The 18,015-nt window shown below is 44.4% G+C and overlaps 1 protein-coding gene across 1 annotated transcript in view; it reads left to right on the forward strand.

The window, feature by feature from the left end:
* The first annotated feature begins 270 nt into the window (after positions 1–270).
* Positions 271–18,015, forward strand: part of NXPH1 (neurexophilin 1) — a 144,952-nt gene continuing 127,207 nt past the window's right edge. The window contains exon 1 of the mRNA XM_075705963.1: positions 271–324. Within this exon, the coding sequence (XP_075562078.1) occupies positions 271–324 (54 nt within the window). The remainder of the gene's footprint in view (positions 325–18,015) is intronic.

Below are 18,015 nucleotides of genomic sequence, written 5' to 3' on the forward strand. Positions count from 1 at the left end.
TTAACTAGATTTTAATCGTTTTTTGTTTCCCCCACCCCCATCCGCACACCCCATCTCCTCCTTCTCTCCCGCCCCCCCTTCCCTACTCCCCTCTCTTCCCCCCTTGTCTCAAGCCTAACCTTGTCTTGTGGTCATGGGGTCTATAATTTCATTTTTGTCTAGGCTGGTGAGAGCTCTGCTTGTTCTGTAAAGTGGATGTCAGGTGGATCTATGTTCTGGAAGGAACAAAGAGGCAGCGAAGGCAGCGCGGGGGAAGTTTGAGCGGCGAGGATGCAGGCTGTGTACTGGTACGCGGTCCTTCTGCTGCAGCCCACCCTCTACCTGGTGAGTGCCCCCGGCCCCTCGCACGGCCCGGGGAGGGGGGAGCTCGGCGGGGAGGAGGGCACCAGCCTGGCGGAGAACGAACAAACTCACGGCCGCTACCGGCGCCCCGCAGCCAGCCCTGCCCCGTCCTCCCGGGGTCGGGCCGAGGCGGGGCGGGGGGGGCGCGGGGCTCGGCCGGGAGCTCTCGGCGGGGCGGGCAGACCTGTAACTTCTCGGCGGGGAAAGGGCGCGCCGGGCGGGAGCAGGCTCGGGGGCTCCCCGCTGCCACCTCCCGGGCCGGGTCCCCCGCTGCCACCTCCCGGGCCGGGTCCCCCGCTGCCTGCGGGGGCACCGGAGCGCCGCTGCGGGGCCGCCCGCCCGGGCTGTGGGCTGGAGGCAACTTCTCGTCCTCCGCTCCCTCCTGAGGGCGGGAGCCCCTCTGGAAGGGGACCCCCCCCCCGCCGGGTGCCACTACGGGCGGCGCGGCACAGGCGTGCAGGCGCTCAGCGACAAGCACAGCTAGTATTTTCCGCGTGAAGTGTCATTGACTTTCGTAGCAAATCTCCTTTAAGATTACCGGGGGAACACGAGTAAACAGCGGCGTTATCTCCTTTAACACACACTTTACTCCCTCTGCGGTCGCAAGGAACAAAAACAAGGCAGGCTGCTCCTTTGTAGCCCGTAGATTCGCTCGCCTGCGATGCGTTAAGCAGGCAAACGCTTGGCGGGAGCTCGTCCCCGTGGCGGCGGGGGAAGGAAAAGCCCCTTTTCCAGGAGGGCGGCCAGCAGAAGCACCCCCGGCGCCCGTGCTGGGGGAGGCTCCGGCCCGGCTCCGGCTCCGGCTCCGGCTCCGGCTCCGGCTCCGGCTCCGCGGGCGCCGGGCGCTGCCTGCACCGCCGCTCCCTGCGCTGGCGCGGACCCGCCGCCTGGGGGCGCTGCGGGGCAGCGCGGCGCGGCTGAGCGCGGCCGCGCGCGGGGCAGCCAATCCCGAGCGGGCCCGGGCGGGGGCGGGGTCAGGCCGGGCGCCGCGCGCCTCCCGCGCCCGCGCAGCGCCCAGCGCGGCCGCGCAGCGCCGGGGATCGCGACGGGGGTCGCGACGAGGGTCGCGCCCGGCCCGTCCCGTCCCGCTCCCGCCCGGCGTGGGTCCCGCCTGGGGACCCTGCCCTCGCCGGGCGGTGCCACGTCTGCCGCGGGCGTCTGTCCTCCACGCGAATTTTATAGCCGGGGTGGTGGTGGGGTGGGGTGGGGGGAGCGGGGAGAAAAGTGCGTGGCAAATAATCTATCAAAAAGCCGGAGCGAGATCGATACGTCGTGTTAAATTTTAAATGTGTTTGCTGGCAGTTAAACTGCTCTCGACTCATTACAACAACAGTGCTGGATTTATTCTAATGCGCTGCAGTCTGAACAACAAGCGCATTAATTCTCCTTTAATTGTAAACTGGGAGCATTTGAAAACCATTCAGTGTGCAAATTATGCTGATTCAATTACCGTTTAGTTACAGACTTCATTACCTGAATGTTTTTTTTTTTTCCTTTTTTTTTTTTTATTCCCCGAGAGCTTGGCATTGCAGAGTAAAGGAGACGATTTTCCAGTTTCCCTCTAAACAATGCGAAATGTGATACCAAAAAAAAAAAAAAAATCAGGAATAAAAGACAAGCTAGGGGGAGGGGACGCGCTCTTCGGCTGGGCTGTGTCTGCTGCCAAAACACTCGGGGGGGGATCCAAAGGATTTCCCTGTCTAACCCGATTCTTCTTTTTAAGTCGATACTTCACGTTTATGCCAATCTGTCCCTATTCTCTGCAGTTAGGGAGTGACTCTGAAAGTTTGCATTAGGCCATCGCGTGATAATAAACTGTTTAGTAGCACCGAAGCATGAAGTTTTGCTTAAAGCTTTAATGCGGTGCCACAAACCAGCAAGGTGCGGCACTTTGTTGTGCTGATCCGTGCGTGCGCGTCGCTCCGTGTGGACTACAGCAGTTTCAAGCAGGAATTAAATTCTCAGTACCCAACCTGTTAGGAAGGGTAAAGGAAACGACAGCACAACCAGCTTCCCATCGAGTCTGTTAAAAAAAAAAAAAATTCCTTTTTAAAAGGGGTTAATAATATAAGGGAGGAGGAAAATAAGCTGTTTCCCCTCCGCCTGAACTAGGGGGTACGCAGTGAGGGTGAAGAGCCGCAGCGAGACTGGGCTGCCTCGAACTTACTGATTTACAGACACTCGCTGGCTTGGAATTTCTCTTCACCCAGCAAACCAATGCTTTTTTTTTTTTTCTCTCTCTTCCCCCCTCCCCCCCCCCCTTAAACCTCTTCCTAAAGAAGTCTTGAGAAAAAAGTGCTTCTGCTTTTCTCCCCCTTTTTAATAGAGCCATATGCCATCCAGCCTTATTGCCTGAAATTTATAGAGGTCGCGGCCGACCAGGACGAGCAGGAATTTTGCTGGGGTAGAGATGGTTCGCCGTATTATGTTTATTGATAAGAACATTAATTAGCCTGTACGAGCCATGCATTTTCTCCTTGTTTCGAGCTGTGCAGTGTACTGAAAATGTTGCATTTGATTTGCAATGCATTTCCTTTGGCCTAAATGGATAACTTAGCACTTACTTGATAGAATTAGGAGTTAACCTTTAAAGGCTTGCAGTTGTTTTGTTTCTTCAGGTTTCGAGAGCTGCAGAAAGTGTTCAAACAGCCACACTCGGTCTTATTTACCGCAAGACTCCACCGCTGTTCTTTCGAAAGCATCTTAGTCCTATTCTAACGGATCATGTTTTCTTAACTAACAGTGCTGTGCCGAGCTCAAAATCGTCATTAAGGAGGCACGTAAATATTAAGAAAGAAAACACCACGCGGAGATCGTAGACTCTCTTAGGTTTGAGCTCTGTCTGTTTATAAGGACACCGGGGTTTTACACCACTCCCTTAATGGAAACTTTCTCGTTTAATTCCTGCCTAGTTGCCGGTGAATTTCCAGTCCGACACCACAGGACAATAAAACGCCAGGCTGTTTCTTTTCATTTCTTTTTTTTTTTTCTTTTTTTTTTCTTTTTTTTTTTTTTTTTCCCCCTGGGTGGAAGCAACATGCTGTAGAAGCGACTACAAAACGCGCGGGCTGCTGGCAAAGACGGCAAGGATCCTAACTAGTTATTTCGCAGTGGGACAGGTCAAGGATGGCCCCAAAGGAGGAGGCAGATCGTTGCCGTGCCGGCTGCTGAGGAGACCCTTGGTGCGGGTGGGGACCGGCGGGCTGCGGGCCGGCAGCTCCCGGCGGCGGCGGGCGCTCGCCCCGTCCCGCCGCTCCGCGGCCGCCGACCGGATCCTCCGCACCCCTCCGGCAAACTCAGGGCGCCGGGCGGCCAAATGCCTTGCAGGTTGCAGGATTTTACCCCCCCCAAACATGTTGACAGGCTCTGCCTTCGCCTGCCTTAGGGGGAACTTCCCGCACGGTATGCGCAAGGAATGACAACGTGCACACGTTTTGCTGGGATCACCCTGGCTTGAAGAGACTTCAGCTCACTGCTTAGGTGCTCCTTACCCGGAGTAGCGGGTACGGAACTAAAACCAGTTGGAGTTTTGCGTTGCATGCTGCTAGGGTAAGGATCTCTCTCCCTCACCCCCCTCCCCCCCCCCCCCCCCCCCCGCCCGGTCCGTCGTCTTTTCCTAGCAAAGTGTTTCTTTCACGGGTGGGTTTGTGAGTTAGGATGTACACCGGAGCTGACCGGCAGAGCGTTTTAACTCCGTGCAGAATTTAAACAGCGCATAAGCAAATTGAGGGGTGATTTTTCACCACCCCCCCCCCCACCCCCCCCCCCCCGACGAGGGCTGCGAGCGAGCTGTTTCGCGGGGGGAGCTTCTCTGCGTGGCGCTTTGTCACAGAAGGACAACCGGGGGGCTCCCGGGGCACCTTGTTTTACAGGGCGATGGCACAGGCAGGGGGTCCTGCAAACAGCCTGCTAACCTCCTCCTCGTGCCGGGCTGGGATTTTAAGGTCCGTTCCTCATTGTATTTTGGAGGCCTTCCGACAGCCGAGCGGCGCTTTCCTGAAAAAATGCAGTGAATAATAGAGGTTTAAAATTGTCCCCAGCGGTGGCACACTTGGCACGGTATTTGCTGAGGGGGTAAACGGGGTTAGTGGCTCCAGAGTTTGTGTACATTTAATTTCGCTCTGTGTCGCACTGTTTGCGGTCATTTCACTCCGGTTAATGAAAGCTATGGAGAACGTGAAGAGATATCACGTGCCGGCGGAGATAAGTTGGTTTTGGTTTTTTTTTTTTTTTTTCTTCTTTCTTTTTTTAAAGATAGTTGCTGATTGCGTCCTACTTTGTCGTGGGAGGACACCCCCCCCCCCCCCCCCCATAGGCAGCGAACATAAAAGAAAACAAAAAACAAAAGAGAGAGAAGTCATTGTCCTATCATAATCACCTCCCACAGTATTTTCTCAGAGGCATTTGGTGCTGAAAGCATTCGGGTATTGCCTTTTTTCCGCCCAAATAAGCGATTTCTTGCAATTTTCAATTTGACGTCGAAGGCGGGGAGGGGGGGAGAGCGCTTGGGGCGGAGGGAGAGAAGTTGCTTTTTGTGTGAGAGAGTTTACGTAGCCTTGAGACGATCCCGCTCCCTCCTTCTAAAGGAGTTTGAGAGACGCTTTCTCGGTGGTGTAGGGGGAATAGTTACCCTTTCGGAAGGTAGGGCACGGGAACAGCAACCGGACTGGGGTCTCGTGTAGGCGAAACAAACTTATCTGAGCTTTATTTGAGCTTTTTTTTTTTTTTTTTTTTTTTTTTGACAAGCGAAGGATGGTACGATCTTTTCGGCGCTTCCTTCCTTCCTAACCACCAGGGACCTGTGCTAGGAGTTCAAGAAGGGGTTTCCCCGCATTGAAATTTCTTTTTCCTGGTGCTTAGTACACACTATTTTCATTTCTTAAATCGCTGGAGAAAGCAGTCTGGAATAGATTTCACCTTTTAGGGAGCCACCTGAATATAATCCAATATCCCCGCCTCTCTTTGACTAGCTAAATCTTCCCAGCCGGTACCTCGAGGTGTCCATTTTAAGCTGTTTAGTATTTCCCTGCATCTCTAAACCGCCATTTTAATTAACAAAAAGCCAATTTCCCAGTCGTCTTGGAAAGTGCGGTGAAGCAGGTTAAGAAAGCAATTGCTCGGAATAGCCCGCACTTGGAGAAAATGAATGTGTGAGCCATCCTTCCCTCCCTAGGACTGGCTTCTGTTCTCCCGATTGGGCTTGGGTGAAGTTATGCTGTGATTTATCAGATAGTTTAACTCCCAACTCGCTCTTCTTGTAAGTCAGCATTAAACCACCTCCTGGGTGCTTTGTAAATACAGCTTTAGCATTTTTTTTCATGCAGCAGATTGACATGTTGACGATTCTGCTTTAAGGAATGTGACAATAAAGTGGAAAACCAAAGGCTGGCAAACACTTCATCAAGGATAAAAAGGTTCTGCTGTAAGGATGTCACTCAATTTATTGTGAAAGTCGAATGAATTACGTTTAATGAAAGTGCTCCCCAGATGAATATTACCAGCAATTTCCTGAGTTGGCTCTGTCAGATTGATATGAGGAAATGCCAACCTATATCAAAAAAGATCTCCAATCTCAATTACTATGCAAGCTTTCGAAGAGCTGCTTTTTATTGATATGATATATATTGGCGGGTTCTCAATGCTGTGGAAACTGCTCTCTGTTCAACAGGACAGCATATTTCCTAGTTTATTGTTTAACCCTATGTTCTTCTGGCTGTTGGTTAAACTTCTGCGGGCGCCCTTCTTTTGGAGGGGAAACGCCTGTCATCCTCTTTCCCTTTCCGTGACCTAGAGAGACCAAAGTTGTGTGTCTGGCAGAGAGCAGGGGCGATGCTCATTGCAGGAAGTTTGTTCAGCCTGGATGGACAAAGCCGAAGGTCAAGAGAAATAACTCGGCTGAGACAATGGCGTTGGATCCCCCTGTTTTCAGTGTATTTCTAGGCGACAATCCAGAGCACGGTAATATTTGTTAGGACTAGCGATCCCAATATTCCCGCCCTTTCTTCCTCATCCCTCTAGGGCTTCTTTGGACAAATTAGAAATTCACTAAGCCCTCGAGGAGAGAGAAAAGCTCTTATGTCGCCTCATCTACATAAGAATTGACTTTGTGAGAAGCTTTTCTGTTCTATTTTAACTACTATGACACCGGGCGCTGCTTAGGAATACAGCTTCTTCTCCCAGAATCCATCTTGCTGGGCTCGTTTGTGGTTAAAGGAGGGAATCAGTCAGCTTTCTTCTACCACTTCCCCCCTCTCTTTCAATTTTTATATCGAAGAAGAGAGAGAAAGAGACGGTATTGAAGGACACCGGGAGGTGCTCGGTACTCTGCAGCAGGACGGGGGACATGGGCGGCTTCATGCGTGGAGCTGCGCTCCCTGCATGCGGCGTGAAAGAGGAAGCAGAAAGAGCTTGTCCTTATCACATGTCGGGTCAGTTCGGGTTCCCATTTTCCTGTTCGTTACTGGATCCGCGTCTAAAACTTTCTTCAGTGCACGATTAGTCCACGTGATTTTTTTTTTTTTTTTAAAGTGCGTTTCCCTCTCCCCCCCGCCCCGCGTCGGAGATGCTGACTGTTTCCAGCCGCGGAAGGCTAGTGCAAGCGCTGCGGGGACAGCGGACAAGAGCTTGCAGACGGGCTGGGACGAGGTTGACTTTGAGGTGCCCTGCTCCCCGCCGCGCCCCGCCGCCCCGGCCCCGGGCTGGCGCTCCCCCTTCGGCCGCCCCGGCCGCGCCGCGCAGCACCGCGGAGAGCTCCCGGGAGGGACGGGCAGCGGCGGCAGCACCGCGGACAGCGCCCGGCCCCGCGCCGCCCCGCTCCCCGCCCCGGCGGGAAGCCCCGCCGCCGCCCTTCGCTGCGCGCTGCCGGGGACCGCGCCGGCACTGGGGAACGGCTCCTGCACAGACGCCCTGTCCCGGGCTTGTCAATGTTTCGGGCCGCTGCTGCTCAGACCTCGCGCCAAACCCGCTCTGGACTTGGGGTTTGGCTGCCTGCGTTAGTTTTCCTGAAGGAAGCAGCAGATGGGCGGACAAGCAGATCGATGTATTTACTGTTGCCGCTGACTGACTCTCTTTTAATGGTGAAGCAGCCTCTTTATTTTCCGGGGAAAAACTGACCAGAGGGGCAACAAGTCAGTGCGGAAGGGAACAGGGATGGGATCTCGGATTTAATCATCTAAGTTCCCCGGCAGGATGAGTCGGGGGATCGGGAAGGCTGTTCTGGGATGCTCGGGTTTGTCTCATTCCATCCCAGGACAACAGCATCCTCTCCTTTTGCAGAGAGACCAGAGACATCCAAGAGTGTTGGAGTCAAAATGGGCTGTGGGATATGGCTGACCCTGAGGTGTGAGAGCAAGGAGCGATTAATTAATAATGACACTTCCCATCCCTTGGGTCACGGCAGGAGTGGCTCTCAGACATAGTTGACATCATTTTTGATGTAGTGGCACTGTGAGACACCTGTGAGGGGCAGCCAGATCCTGCTCCCTCCGCTTGCTTGGGTCCTGACAGCCAGGGCTCGGGGTATCTCCCAGCTCCCTCTTTGCTTTCAAGAGGAGATAATCTCAGACGAGTGCCTCCACCCCTGTATATCCCCACTCACTATTGACAGAGCTGTCCTCTAGAGGTCTGCTGCCTGAAAAGCACTTGTCAATGAAACACTGACTTTCGACAAGGCAGGTGTAAGTGGATGACTGATGGAGAGTCCTTCAATAAAGGAATGTGATGGGAATTGACTGAGCTGAGAGGAAAAATAACCCACAATCCCCACCAACCAGCCAGACAAAACCATAAGCCATTTATTCCTGATCCATATTCTCACTTAAATATCAGTAGCGGTTGTGATGCTTTTGCTAGATGTGAACATTTTCCAGTCCCTTTTGATTACATCATGTCCCCCTGTGAGGTGCCTGGAAACTGTATTGTCTGCTTCAGAGATATGGCTTTTATCTTCCAAATGCCACCCTCATTAATGTCAGTGTCTCACAGTCCAACTAGTGACAAATGTCTCAGGCACGTTCATCTGCCTTGCACACTGAATCCATCTCTCCAGGTGCCCTGTCTTTTCCTCTCCAAGGGGTACTTTAGTAATATTTCCTTCCTTGCCCTCTGTGTCTGCTGTGAAATGATTTCTCCACTAGTTGGTCTCCGTCCTGTCCGTTTACATGTTAGTTTTGCCAGTGCCCTCTGGGGTATCACCTCTCCTGTTAATCTGTTTCATCACTTCGATGACAGGTTGACCAGTGCATAGAAAGATAATCTGCTCTTTCCACATCTGCAGATTGTTGAAGAAGGAGAAATTAGGCTTTTTTCCTTTCTGGGAGCCTATCAAATGATGATACCAGTGCCCTATTTTCCTCAAATTTCATTTTCTAATCCAGACTCAATGCAAAAACTAAACTAAGAGCTTGGTTGTTTCTCTGTGTGTGTAGCCCAGTTGTTTCTTATTGTGTGTGCTTGTTCTTTTCTTTTTTTTTTTTTAAAAATGAACTTTTGAAAAAACGATAAATAACATATACTATGTTATTTCTTTGTATATTTCCTTAAACTTTGGTGATTGCTGTACAGGTTCCCTAGGCTCAGCAGATTCCTTTTAGCAGCAGAGCTGATGGCCAAAATAATACCAGGAAAGAAGTGATATAGTAGCCTCAGTTCTTGGAACCACCTGTAATTAAAATATAACATATATTTTTTAAATATATATTTATATATAACAAATTAGATATATTAAATGTATCAATTTATTTAGGAAGAAAGGAGTCACTTAAAATCTAACCAATACAACACCCTTGGTTGAAAACCAGAAGATGATACTTACCTTCCTAGTTAGAACATCTGATGCTTTGATCCAGAAATCCCTGAACTCAGTGGTGATTTCTGACAATTCCAGTAGTTTTGGATCTGTCCCTATGAGTATAATGCTTCTGTCTGATACTGCATACCTGTGTCAGAAATAACACGAGTAACGCTACAAATGATTAGTGACTAGCATGTCTTATGCCCCCGTCCTCACCCCTACCACCCCATATCAGCCCTGCATTATGTAGCAGTTAATTTTCAGCTGGTGTGGTATTTCCTGCATTTGTCTTAGAGGTGCACATGAGACACTGGGTAAAAGGAAAAAGAAAAAAGACGACACACGCTAGCCATATATTGAGAGCACTATTGAAAAACAAAGGCTCCTATACAGCAGTTCCTATGGCCTGATCCTGTAGTGTTATACATGATAGGATTCCTATGTAAATCAATGGTTTACTTGTGTGAGGAGGACAGATTCTGTCTCTTGTTGAAGATTAAGTAGACCATTTCTATCACCAAGAGTTGCTTGTCATTATTCAGATGCTACTTCAAATTGAAAGCATAATTGGGAGCTCTTAAAAAAATTTAACTAACAGAATTTCTGTTATGGATAGTTCAAACCACCTGTACCATAATATTTATCTGCACACCCATTTTTACAAGCTGTTCTTGATTGAACTTTAGAAAAACAATTCTTCTGCTAGGCTATTTTGTTAAGAAATGTTGTCATAGGCCTTCAGGTATATAAAACTAATTATATAAAATTAATAGACTACTTTTTATATTTACAATCTCATCCACAGTATTTGAGGTCTTGCAAAAGAAGGCATGGACTTAAAATAGGAATTATATTAAAGCAGTGTCCTCATGGTTGTTGCACAGTCAGTAGCAATATTGTAAAATATTGGTCTGTTTAAAATCAGAATGTTAATCTGTAATTTAACTAATTCAGAGTAATTTCTGTTGTCACTTTCTGCAGCTACTCTTTATTGCATACAGAGTTTTGTCTTAATGTGGGGAATGCTTTGCACCTTGAGAAGATTTTGTAAGCAATATTGCTAGGTAAAACATAGCAATAATGCTGTAGCTTTATGGAGTACAATTGCTGAGTGAACAGATCATTAAAGAGCAGGGAAATAGTAAGAAGTACAAATACTGAGTTGTGACATAAAAGATGTGCATAACAAACAGTACACAAAAACCTTCACCATTAAAAAAAGATGGGCTCTATCCTGCTGCCTTCATCTGTAATGGATATTACCTTAACAAGGCCCACAGTTTTATATTCCTACTTGTTTCTTCTCCCTGCTACCACAAACAATCCCATTTTGCTTAATTGCCTCGCTTGGAGTAGATGGTAGTGTAGTACATGTTGCAAACAGAGATGCAAGAGTATGACCCTTTAGTAACACTAATTGCTAATATCTGAATTATAAAACATTGGGATTTTGAGTAGTTACTTGCAGAAAGGATATCCTTAACTTCAGTGGAGCCACTTCTGTGAGTGGTTACTTGGGGTGAGTAAGGAATGACATTGTCTGGCCCTTGATAAGACAGTGCTCTGTATGAATCATCTGCTGTATCTTCAGCTTCTTTCTGCTGAATCAAATGGTGGTACCTCTTGCTGTGTACCTCCTTCCTCTGTGAGCAGCTCTGCTGGCTCTACTAGCACCAGTCGTTGGAATAAGATACTATCCCACAGAATTATAAATATATCAAAATGTAGTTTGTGTTTGCATCTTAGATGCACAGAATATTTGCTAGCTAGAGCAGAGTGTGAGTCTTGGGAAAGTTATTGGGTGGATTAGCAGATTGTAATGATATGGTTCAGTCTTTCAGTGTAATGCAATCCACATGAATATGGAAATATGTGACTAAGTACATTAAAGGAGGTGCAAGTGTTGCTTTTATTCTTCAGTTTATAGAATATTCTGAAATTGTGGGGTTGTAGCAGACATTTCAGAGTAGATGCCAATGGTTTGTAACTACTTTTTAGAAGCAAAACACAAGCTTAACTGAAATCGGGAGACTTGCTCACACACGCTTCAGTGCTTTACTGAACTAGGACCATAAGAAAGTGAATGCAGTATGGTTTTTGCATTTTTGTTTTTAGGATATAAAATTTTCTTCTTCCATGGCAGAAAAAATCATGCTTCTGTGCCTTTATGAATGCTACAAAGTAATATTTTTGCCAAGAACTTGCTGAACTTACCTCTGGGCTGCTTAGGATCTATTACAATATTATGCTTATAAGAAAGCATACACTACCTGTCATCCCTTATCCTAAACATATTTTCTTTATTATTTTCACAATAATTATTGACTAATAAAAATTATCCATTAATTATTGGATAATAATTATTTTTTTGCTTAACTCTGAATATTTGGAATCGTGATTTGCGGCTTATTCTGACTACTGATTCAGCTTCTGAAGAAATAAGCTGCAAAATATCTTTATCTTCAAAATTAAACCAAAGGTAAGCTTTTCAAACAGATCATTCATTTGGGTTTTTTTTTTTTGGTTTTTTTTTTTTTTTTTTGTAAATGTGTTTTTGAAATATTCAGCCACCACCACTTACTGTTTTCTAGAATTAGAGAGAGATGCAAATGGTGGCATATCCAAGAAAGCCATGTGTGGCTTGTATGCAGTATTGTATCTGTGCTCTGGATTTGAAATCTGACTGCTACTGATGTACATTTTTTGCAGACAACTGCAGATCTTTTTTTTTCCTTTCAGGAGAAAAATGTACTTGAATGATGACCATGTAAGGCAAAAAATGTACCCTTATTTATTCTTCCACAAGAAATTTGCATGTTGATTCAAGATCATTCAGACTCGTGAGAACTTTGCCATTGATTTGTCTGGTCGTAAAATGGTGTCCTTAGCTTGATAAATATTTCTGGTTTTGTAAGGTAGTTGGGAATGAGATTTCATTACGTTTTAGCTTAAGTTGCTTTGTGTGAATTGGCTATTCATAGCTAGCACTGGAAGGAAGAAGTAAGCATTTCTAATAAATGTGAAAGGATATGTATGTATGGCTACGTGGTATTCATAGCCTTTGGTCCAAACAATTTAGTCTCCTGTGAAGTTAAAAAGAGCTGAGTGGGCTTTATATGCTTTCATTTCTAGCATTGTTTCTGTCATTGTAGTATGCTTTAGTAAATTTACCTACAAGAATGTCGTCCTGTCTTTGGTTTGCCATGAGACCCTTCCTTTAGATCCAAGTCCTTTTGTTCTCTGGCGAATGGCTCAATGGCTACAGTACTCCTTCACCTAGAGTAATGACTACATGATTTGTCCCTAAACTTTTATGTTTTGTTTTATCCAAATGGTACAGTGTTAGTCATCTATGTCTGGCAAAAAAATGAATCTGTGCTGCCAGCCGTTACAGGTGGATGATTTGCTTTAGCTCAACAGGTGGAGCTGTGACTTCGCTAGCCTGTTGATTCAGGCTAAAATTCAGCTAGCTGGACAGGTCCCTGACTCAATTTTGCTCACATATTTTACGTTCCCTAAAGTTGCACCTACATTTCCATTGCTCATGGAAAGTTTTTAACCTCCTGATCTGTAAAACACTTCAGGTAATGACAGGCATATATGGTCATGTATTCATCAGGAAAACTTGTTCATCGGTGGCAATGTGATGGTTCTAGGGGGCTGCTGTGAAAGTTTATTTCCACTTAGCCCTCTGAGTGTGGTCCACCTTGATGATTGATTTAAGATTAGTCCCGGAATTCTAGGAATTTTCTGTTCCCTGCCTTTTTGTTAGGACCTCAAAGACTAGAAATGTTTGGTATAATTCTCTCTCCAGCATGTTTAGAAAAGGCTAGTTACAGTGGATTCATGTTAATAACTTATGTAAAAATAGCAAACTCATTGCTTGTACATCCCGTTATTCTCATTTTATATACTACTTGCAACTCCTATGGGCCATGGTCCATGTTGCCCTTTTTTCCTTGATTTAGCCGCAGCTGATCATGTGGCAGTAGGAGTAATGGATGAAGGATTATTCTGTGTTGGGAAAACATATCACAGAAAAAGAGGGGAGCGACTTCAAATGATTTGTGATAATAGCATGGGTATCCACCTATAAAAAGTTCTCGCTCCTCAGAAGCTCTCAATACTCCTGTATTCTCATCCTTTTATATTCATTTTTCAACATGCACCTGTGTAAACTTGTTTTGTCTGATGAATGTTTAGAGAAGGATTGTTTCCATATGGATTTGTGCATCCCTTGGTAAGTCAGTGCTTCAAACATAATACTAGATGTTCACTAATCACATCAGAAGTGTTCCTGATACTACACTTACACTGGCAAAGTCAGTTAGGGGGACAAAGACAGTAATAACTGAAGATTTCCAGTCACACCATCTCCAGTAAAGAAATAATCATTGTGATTAGGTGAAGCAAAGGGCTCCCAAACAAACTCCAGACTAAAATATGCTGAAAATGTTCACTGAATTCTTATGAATAAAAAAAAAGCAGAAACCAAAATGGGAGAGGCTATTTCATGAACAGAAATGTAGGGGAAATTAATAAAATAAACAGTTTGCTATTAATAATGTGACCAGCTACCATCAAATTCCAATAAATATGCCCAGTGGGGATGGAAAATCTACCCAATGGAAATTACATTGATAAATTTATCCTAGTTTCCAATCCCTTCTGAGTATGCATTTAGGAAATAAAACCTGTCATAAAGATAGCCTGACAGAAAATGGACTAAACTTTTTTTTTTTTTTTTTTTAATTGAGATAGTTCTCTTTGACAATGGAAGTAATTTTCAGGTTACTTAAGGATGTTAAATGTATCACTGCTTAGGTAGAGCATTCTTAGCAGAAATGTCAGCATAAAAGTGACCTCCAATGGTTATAAAAATAAACTTGAGGTTATGCTCTTTTGTTTGTGATAAGTAAACATGATGTGGGAGCTACTTTTTTAAAAAAATCACATGGTTTGACCTGTTTAGTACCTAAGGAATGTTTGCTATGATCACCTCTACTTTTGCTAGAGGACTTGTTGGGAATGGTAGAGAATGTATATTATTAGCTCTCATGCCTGAAGAAACAGGAGGTTCATCTTTAATGAAATCGTGTTGATTCTAAAATATGAATGAGTCACGGAAGTTGCATAGAAATAAGTATAGTAATCAAAAGGCAATGCCGGCACAAATTCCTTCTTAAAAGTCAAAACAAAATCTCAGAGAAAACAGAATCTGAATAAAGATTCATCCTGTCCCAATTGCTTACCTTTCAGTCTTTTCTTCTTTGATGTCTATTTATATAAGTGTCTGTCTCCTCTAAGCCTGGACCTCTCTTTCATTCTTGGCTACTTAAGAATCATTTACACAGCACCTGGCATTATTAGGGACTGAATCAGTGTCACCCACTAACCTAAGACTCTGATTTCAGTCACAGGCTTGATTCAAGGCTCAACTCTTCACTTAGGGTTTTTTTTTTTTTGCTCATACAATATTACTGCCACTGAGCAAAGTAAAGAAACATCGCAAATGTCCAATGAAATGTCTGTGCAGAAAGTTTCTCTTACATGCAATATTCTTTATTCTTCATCTTTGTGGTCTTGTATCACAGCTTCTAGCTTTAATTGGTTAACTACTTCATATTCAATTACTTCATAATTACTTCACATCAACCATGCACTCAAGCTCTGGCTTTCTTTAGCATGGTGATTTCAGTTCATGACAGTCTGGATATCATCCCTGGACATTTTTCAGTGTGCATGCCCTCACTTTCCATGGCTGATATGTCAGACCATAGCAATCTTGTTTTGATCATCCTGGGCTCAGCTGTCAGCTTCAGTCACACATTCAAGCATCCTATTAGTCAGTTGTAAGAAGTTAACAACATGTAGCTAAGCTCTGCTCCCAGATAAATGACGGCACCTCACGTTCAGCTATCACTTACAACAGAATTAGTATCAGCTGTGATAGTTACACTTCTGGGTTGTTTTTGAACTTAAATGGCACCACCGCAGCCTGAAATACCATAACTTCTCTAGTAATCATGCTTTTGACTCACAGAAGCACATGAAAGCAAAAAATAGGGCACTGTTGGCCTCAAGGAAGTAGTTCCAGCTGGGTCTGTAACACCCTAGACTTACAAAAGATATGGTAGAGTCATAGAACTTTTCCAGTCTCCATTTCCTTTGTCTCCCATCCATATTTTTCTTGTCAGCCCAGTGGCTGAAGCCCTTGCTATGGATTTAAGAAATTCAATTTCTTCCTTTGCTTCAGGAAATGTGAACCGCAAACTCACAATTCTGAGGTAATTGTTTTAACCACTGCCTGGTGGAATAATCTGGGGAATTTTCTTGATTTTTGCTTGTTCATTTTATTCCTCTTGGTTTAATATGCTCGGGTACTCCTTCACTCAGGAAACAGGATCTCCTTGTAGGTAAGTTCTGAGCCATTTGTGGTATTAAGTCTTTCTCCCCTGCTCTTTGGCCCTATGCGTATGAGTTCGTTCATAGTGGAAGCACTTCAGATTTTGAGAGCCCTATATCAGAAAAAAGCTTTATTCTGATGCAAAAGAAATTCTTGAACCAGAAAGCTGAAACTATGTTGCCTTGCCAACTCTATCCATTGGGCGTATTAGCAACAGCAAAATAAGGTGCCTAATTCTAGGAACAGTTTAAGCCTTGGAAATGTCAGAAAGCGTTTAATTCCTTGTCTTTCTCTGGTTGCTTAGTTTGGATAGTTCAGTAGCTTCTGTGAATTATGCTTTCAGAAAACTTCTCCCAGCAGGGATATGTGGGTATCTAATTCCAAGTTATGAACTCTAACAGGTCCTTGGGACAGAGAGAACAAGCACTTCATTGTAGTAATTATAAGCACCTTCTGGATCTAGCCTGGAGGATTTTCCAAAATTGCTAATACCAAGCATAAGCAGTCTTGTGCTTTCCTGTTTTTAGTCTGCTTGCTGGACCTCCTTTATCTTCACAGCTACATCTAGGTCCAGTTCTTGTCCTTACCTTGTAAAAAAACCCTGTCAGTCTGTCATAGCACAGTTAATTACTTCTAGAAAGCTGTTTATGTGCCCAAGATCTTGAAAGCTTTTATTTTTCCCTAAAAGCAATAGTCATGGTTAGCCGTGGGTGTATATTGTTAGCTTGAAACAAGTTACCAATTTGCAGGCCACTACCCTCACTCACCGTCCATTATTTTTAAGTTTATAATTGGCTTTGTTTAGTGATTTGTATCTATTGCTCCCCATAAAAATCTATCAACAAACTACTGCATGCTCTCTTTATATCTAGCTGCCTCTTCATCCTCAGTGCACCAGCAGGAACTGTCAGTAAAAGGACAGGAGAACTTGTCTCCAGTGTCTTGTCTTATTGGTCTAGGACATCAGGAGCAAGGATTGCAGGGATGTGCTAGCTTGGTGTATCTACCTCTACGGGCTGAAGAAAGCAAACTCTGTTTTGCAGAGCTGAAACATGTATAGGTTATTCCACACAAATAGGTTTGAGGGTTGAAGCATGTAAAGAATATTAGTGATTTTTAGCTGTAAAAGCTGAGGTGCTTCTGGGAAGAAGTAGTTAAGACTTGAGGTTAAAAACACCCAACAAACTAGACTGGCTTTGAATGGGCATTTCAGGAATTGTAAAAATTATATACCTGACAAAAAGGCCATGCCCTACCACATTTCAAAGGTTTTTCTTTCTCCAAAAAGGCAACATTAGGACTTCTCAAAGAAGAACTGTTTTTTTCAAAGCAAGGTATATTTTCCTGTAATTTTGTTCTCTAAACCATTTTGTCTTAAACTTTCCACAAAGACTAAACAAATATTGAGGCAGATACCTTGCAGGGAAAATTTTACTCCAAGTGGTTTAAGTTCAGCAAACTTATAAGCAACTGAAAAAAGGTCTTATTATGGGAAGTTTCAGGCAACCTTAATCATAGACATCGCTACCAGAACCATCTATAATTTATAGACACATGTACTCTCCTAGGTGCTCTGTGTGACAGTACTTTCCAAAATGGTTTTATCCTATAAATACCTTTTGCACTTTTAAAAATATTGTGCTTTGGAGAAGCTGGAAGTGTTAAATAGAATGGTTAGAAGAATGCTATTATTGTTATTATTTATAATTTCTTTATAACACTGCCTACTATATGGTCATTATAGACCAGCCTTTTAGTAATAAATTTTTCATCATGAGATGCTTAGAAAGGGCAGAGGAAATGCTGGCATGTAATGGATAGATTTTTTTAAATTTTTTTTTTTTTTTTAATTAAGAGTGGCAGATAGCCACATTTGGTATGCATAGAATGAAAAATGCTGTTCTTTAAATACTTAAATATGCAGATTGTATCAGATTATACATAGCTTTAATTATTTTCTAAATATACTGTTCTAGAAATATAGACATTATAGTGCTGGTGGTCCAGAAGAGTGTGATATATTTCTTTTTGAATAAGGCTTTTTCACCCTGCCATCTCTTTATGGGTAGACCTTTTTAATCTATACAGCTGAAACATGTAGCTTGTTACAGCAGCTCAAGCATAATTAATGACCAGTTTGTGCAGAAACATCTAATGGACAAAAGAAACAGTCTCTTGTTATTTCTTATTTCTCTGTCTTAAAATAAGGAGATTTTTGAACTGGTAAATGAGAATAGATCACCAGTGCCACCAGATCTGGATGAAATGTACTGGTAGCAAAATTAAGAAAGTCTTGCTTCATTTCAGGCCACATGTGACCTTGGGAGAGCTCAGTTGTGCCTTGGGACAAAAAAATTTAATGTTTCATTTTGCAGCAGTACCATCTTTCACCTTTATGTGGATTTAAAAATGTAAATAAAATTGCTTTCTGTCAATGGTGTATGTGAAGGTCACAGTCATATTCACCACGAGAATT

The sequence above is a fragment of the Pelecanus crispus genome, chromosome 2, assembly GCF_030463565.1.
Source record: "Pelecanus crispus isolate bPelCri1 chromosome 2, bPelCri1.pri, whole genome shotgun sequence".
NCBI classification, from domain to species: Eukaryota; Metazoa; Chordata; class Aves; order Pelecaniformes; family Pelecanidae; genus Pelecanus; species Pelecanus crispus.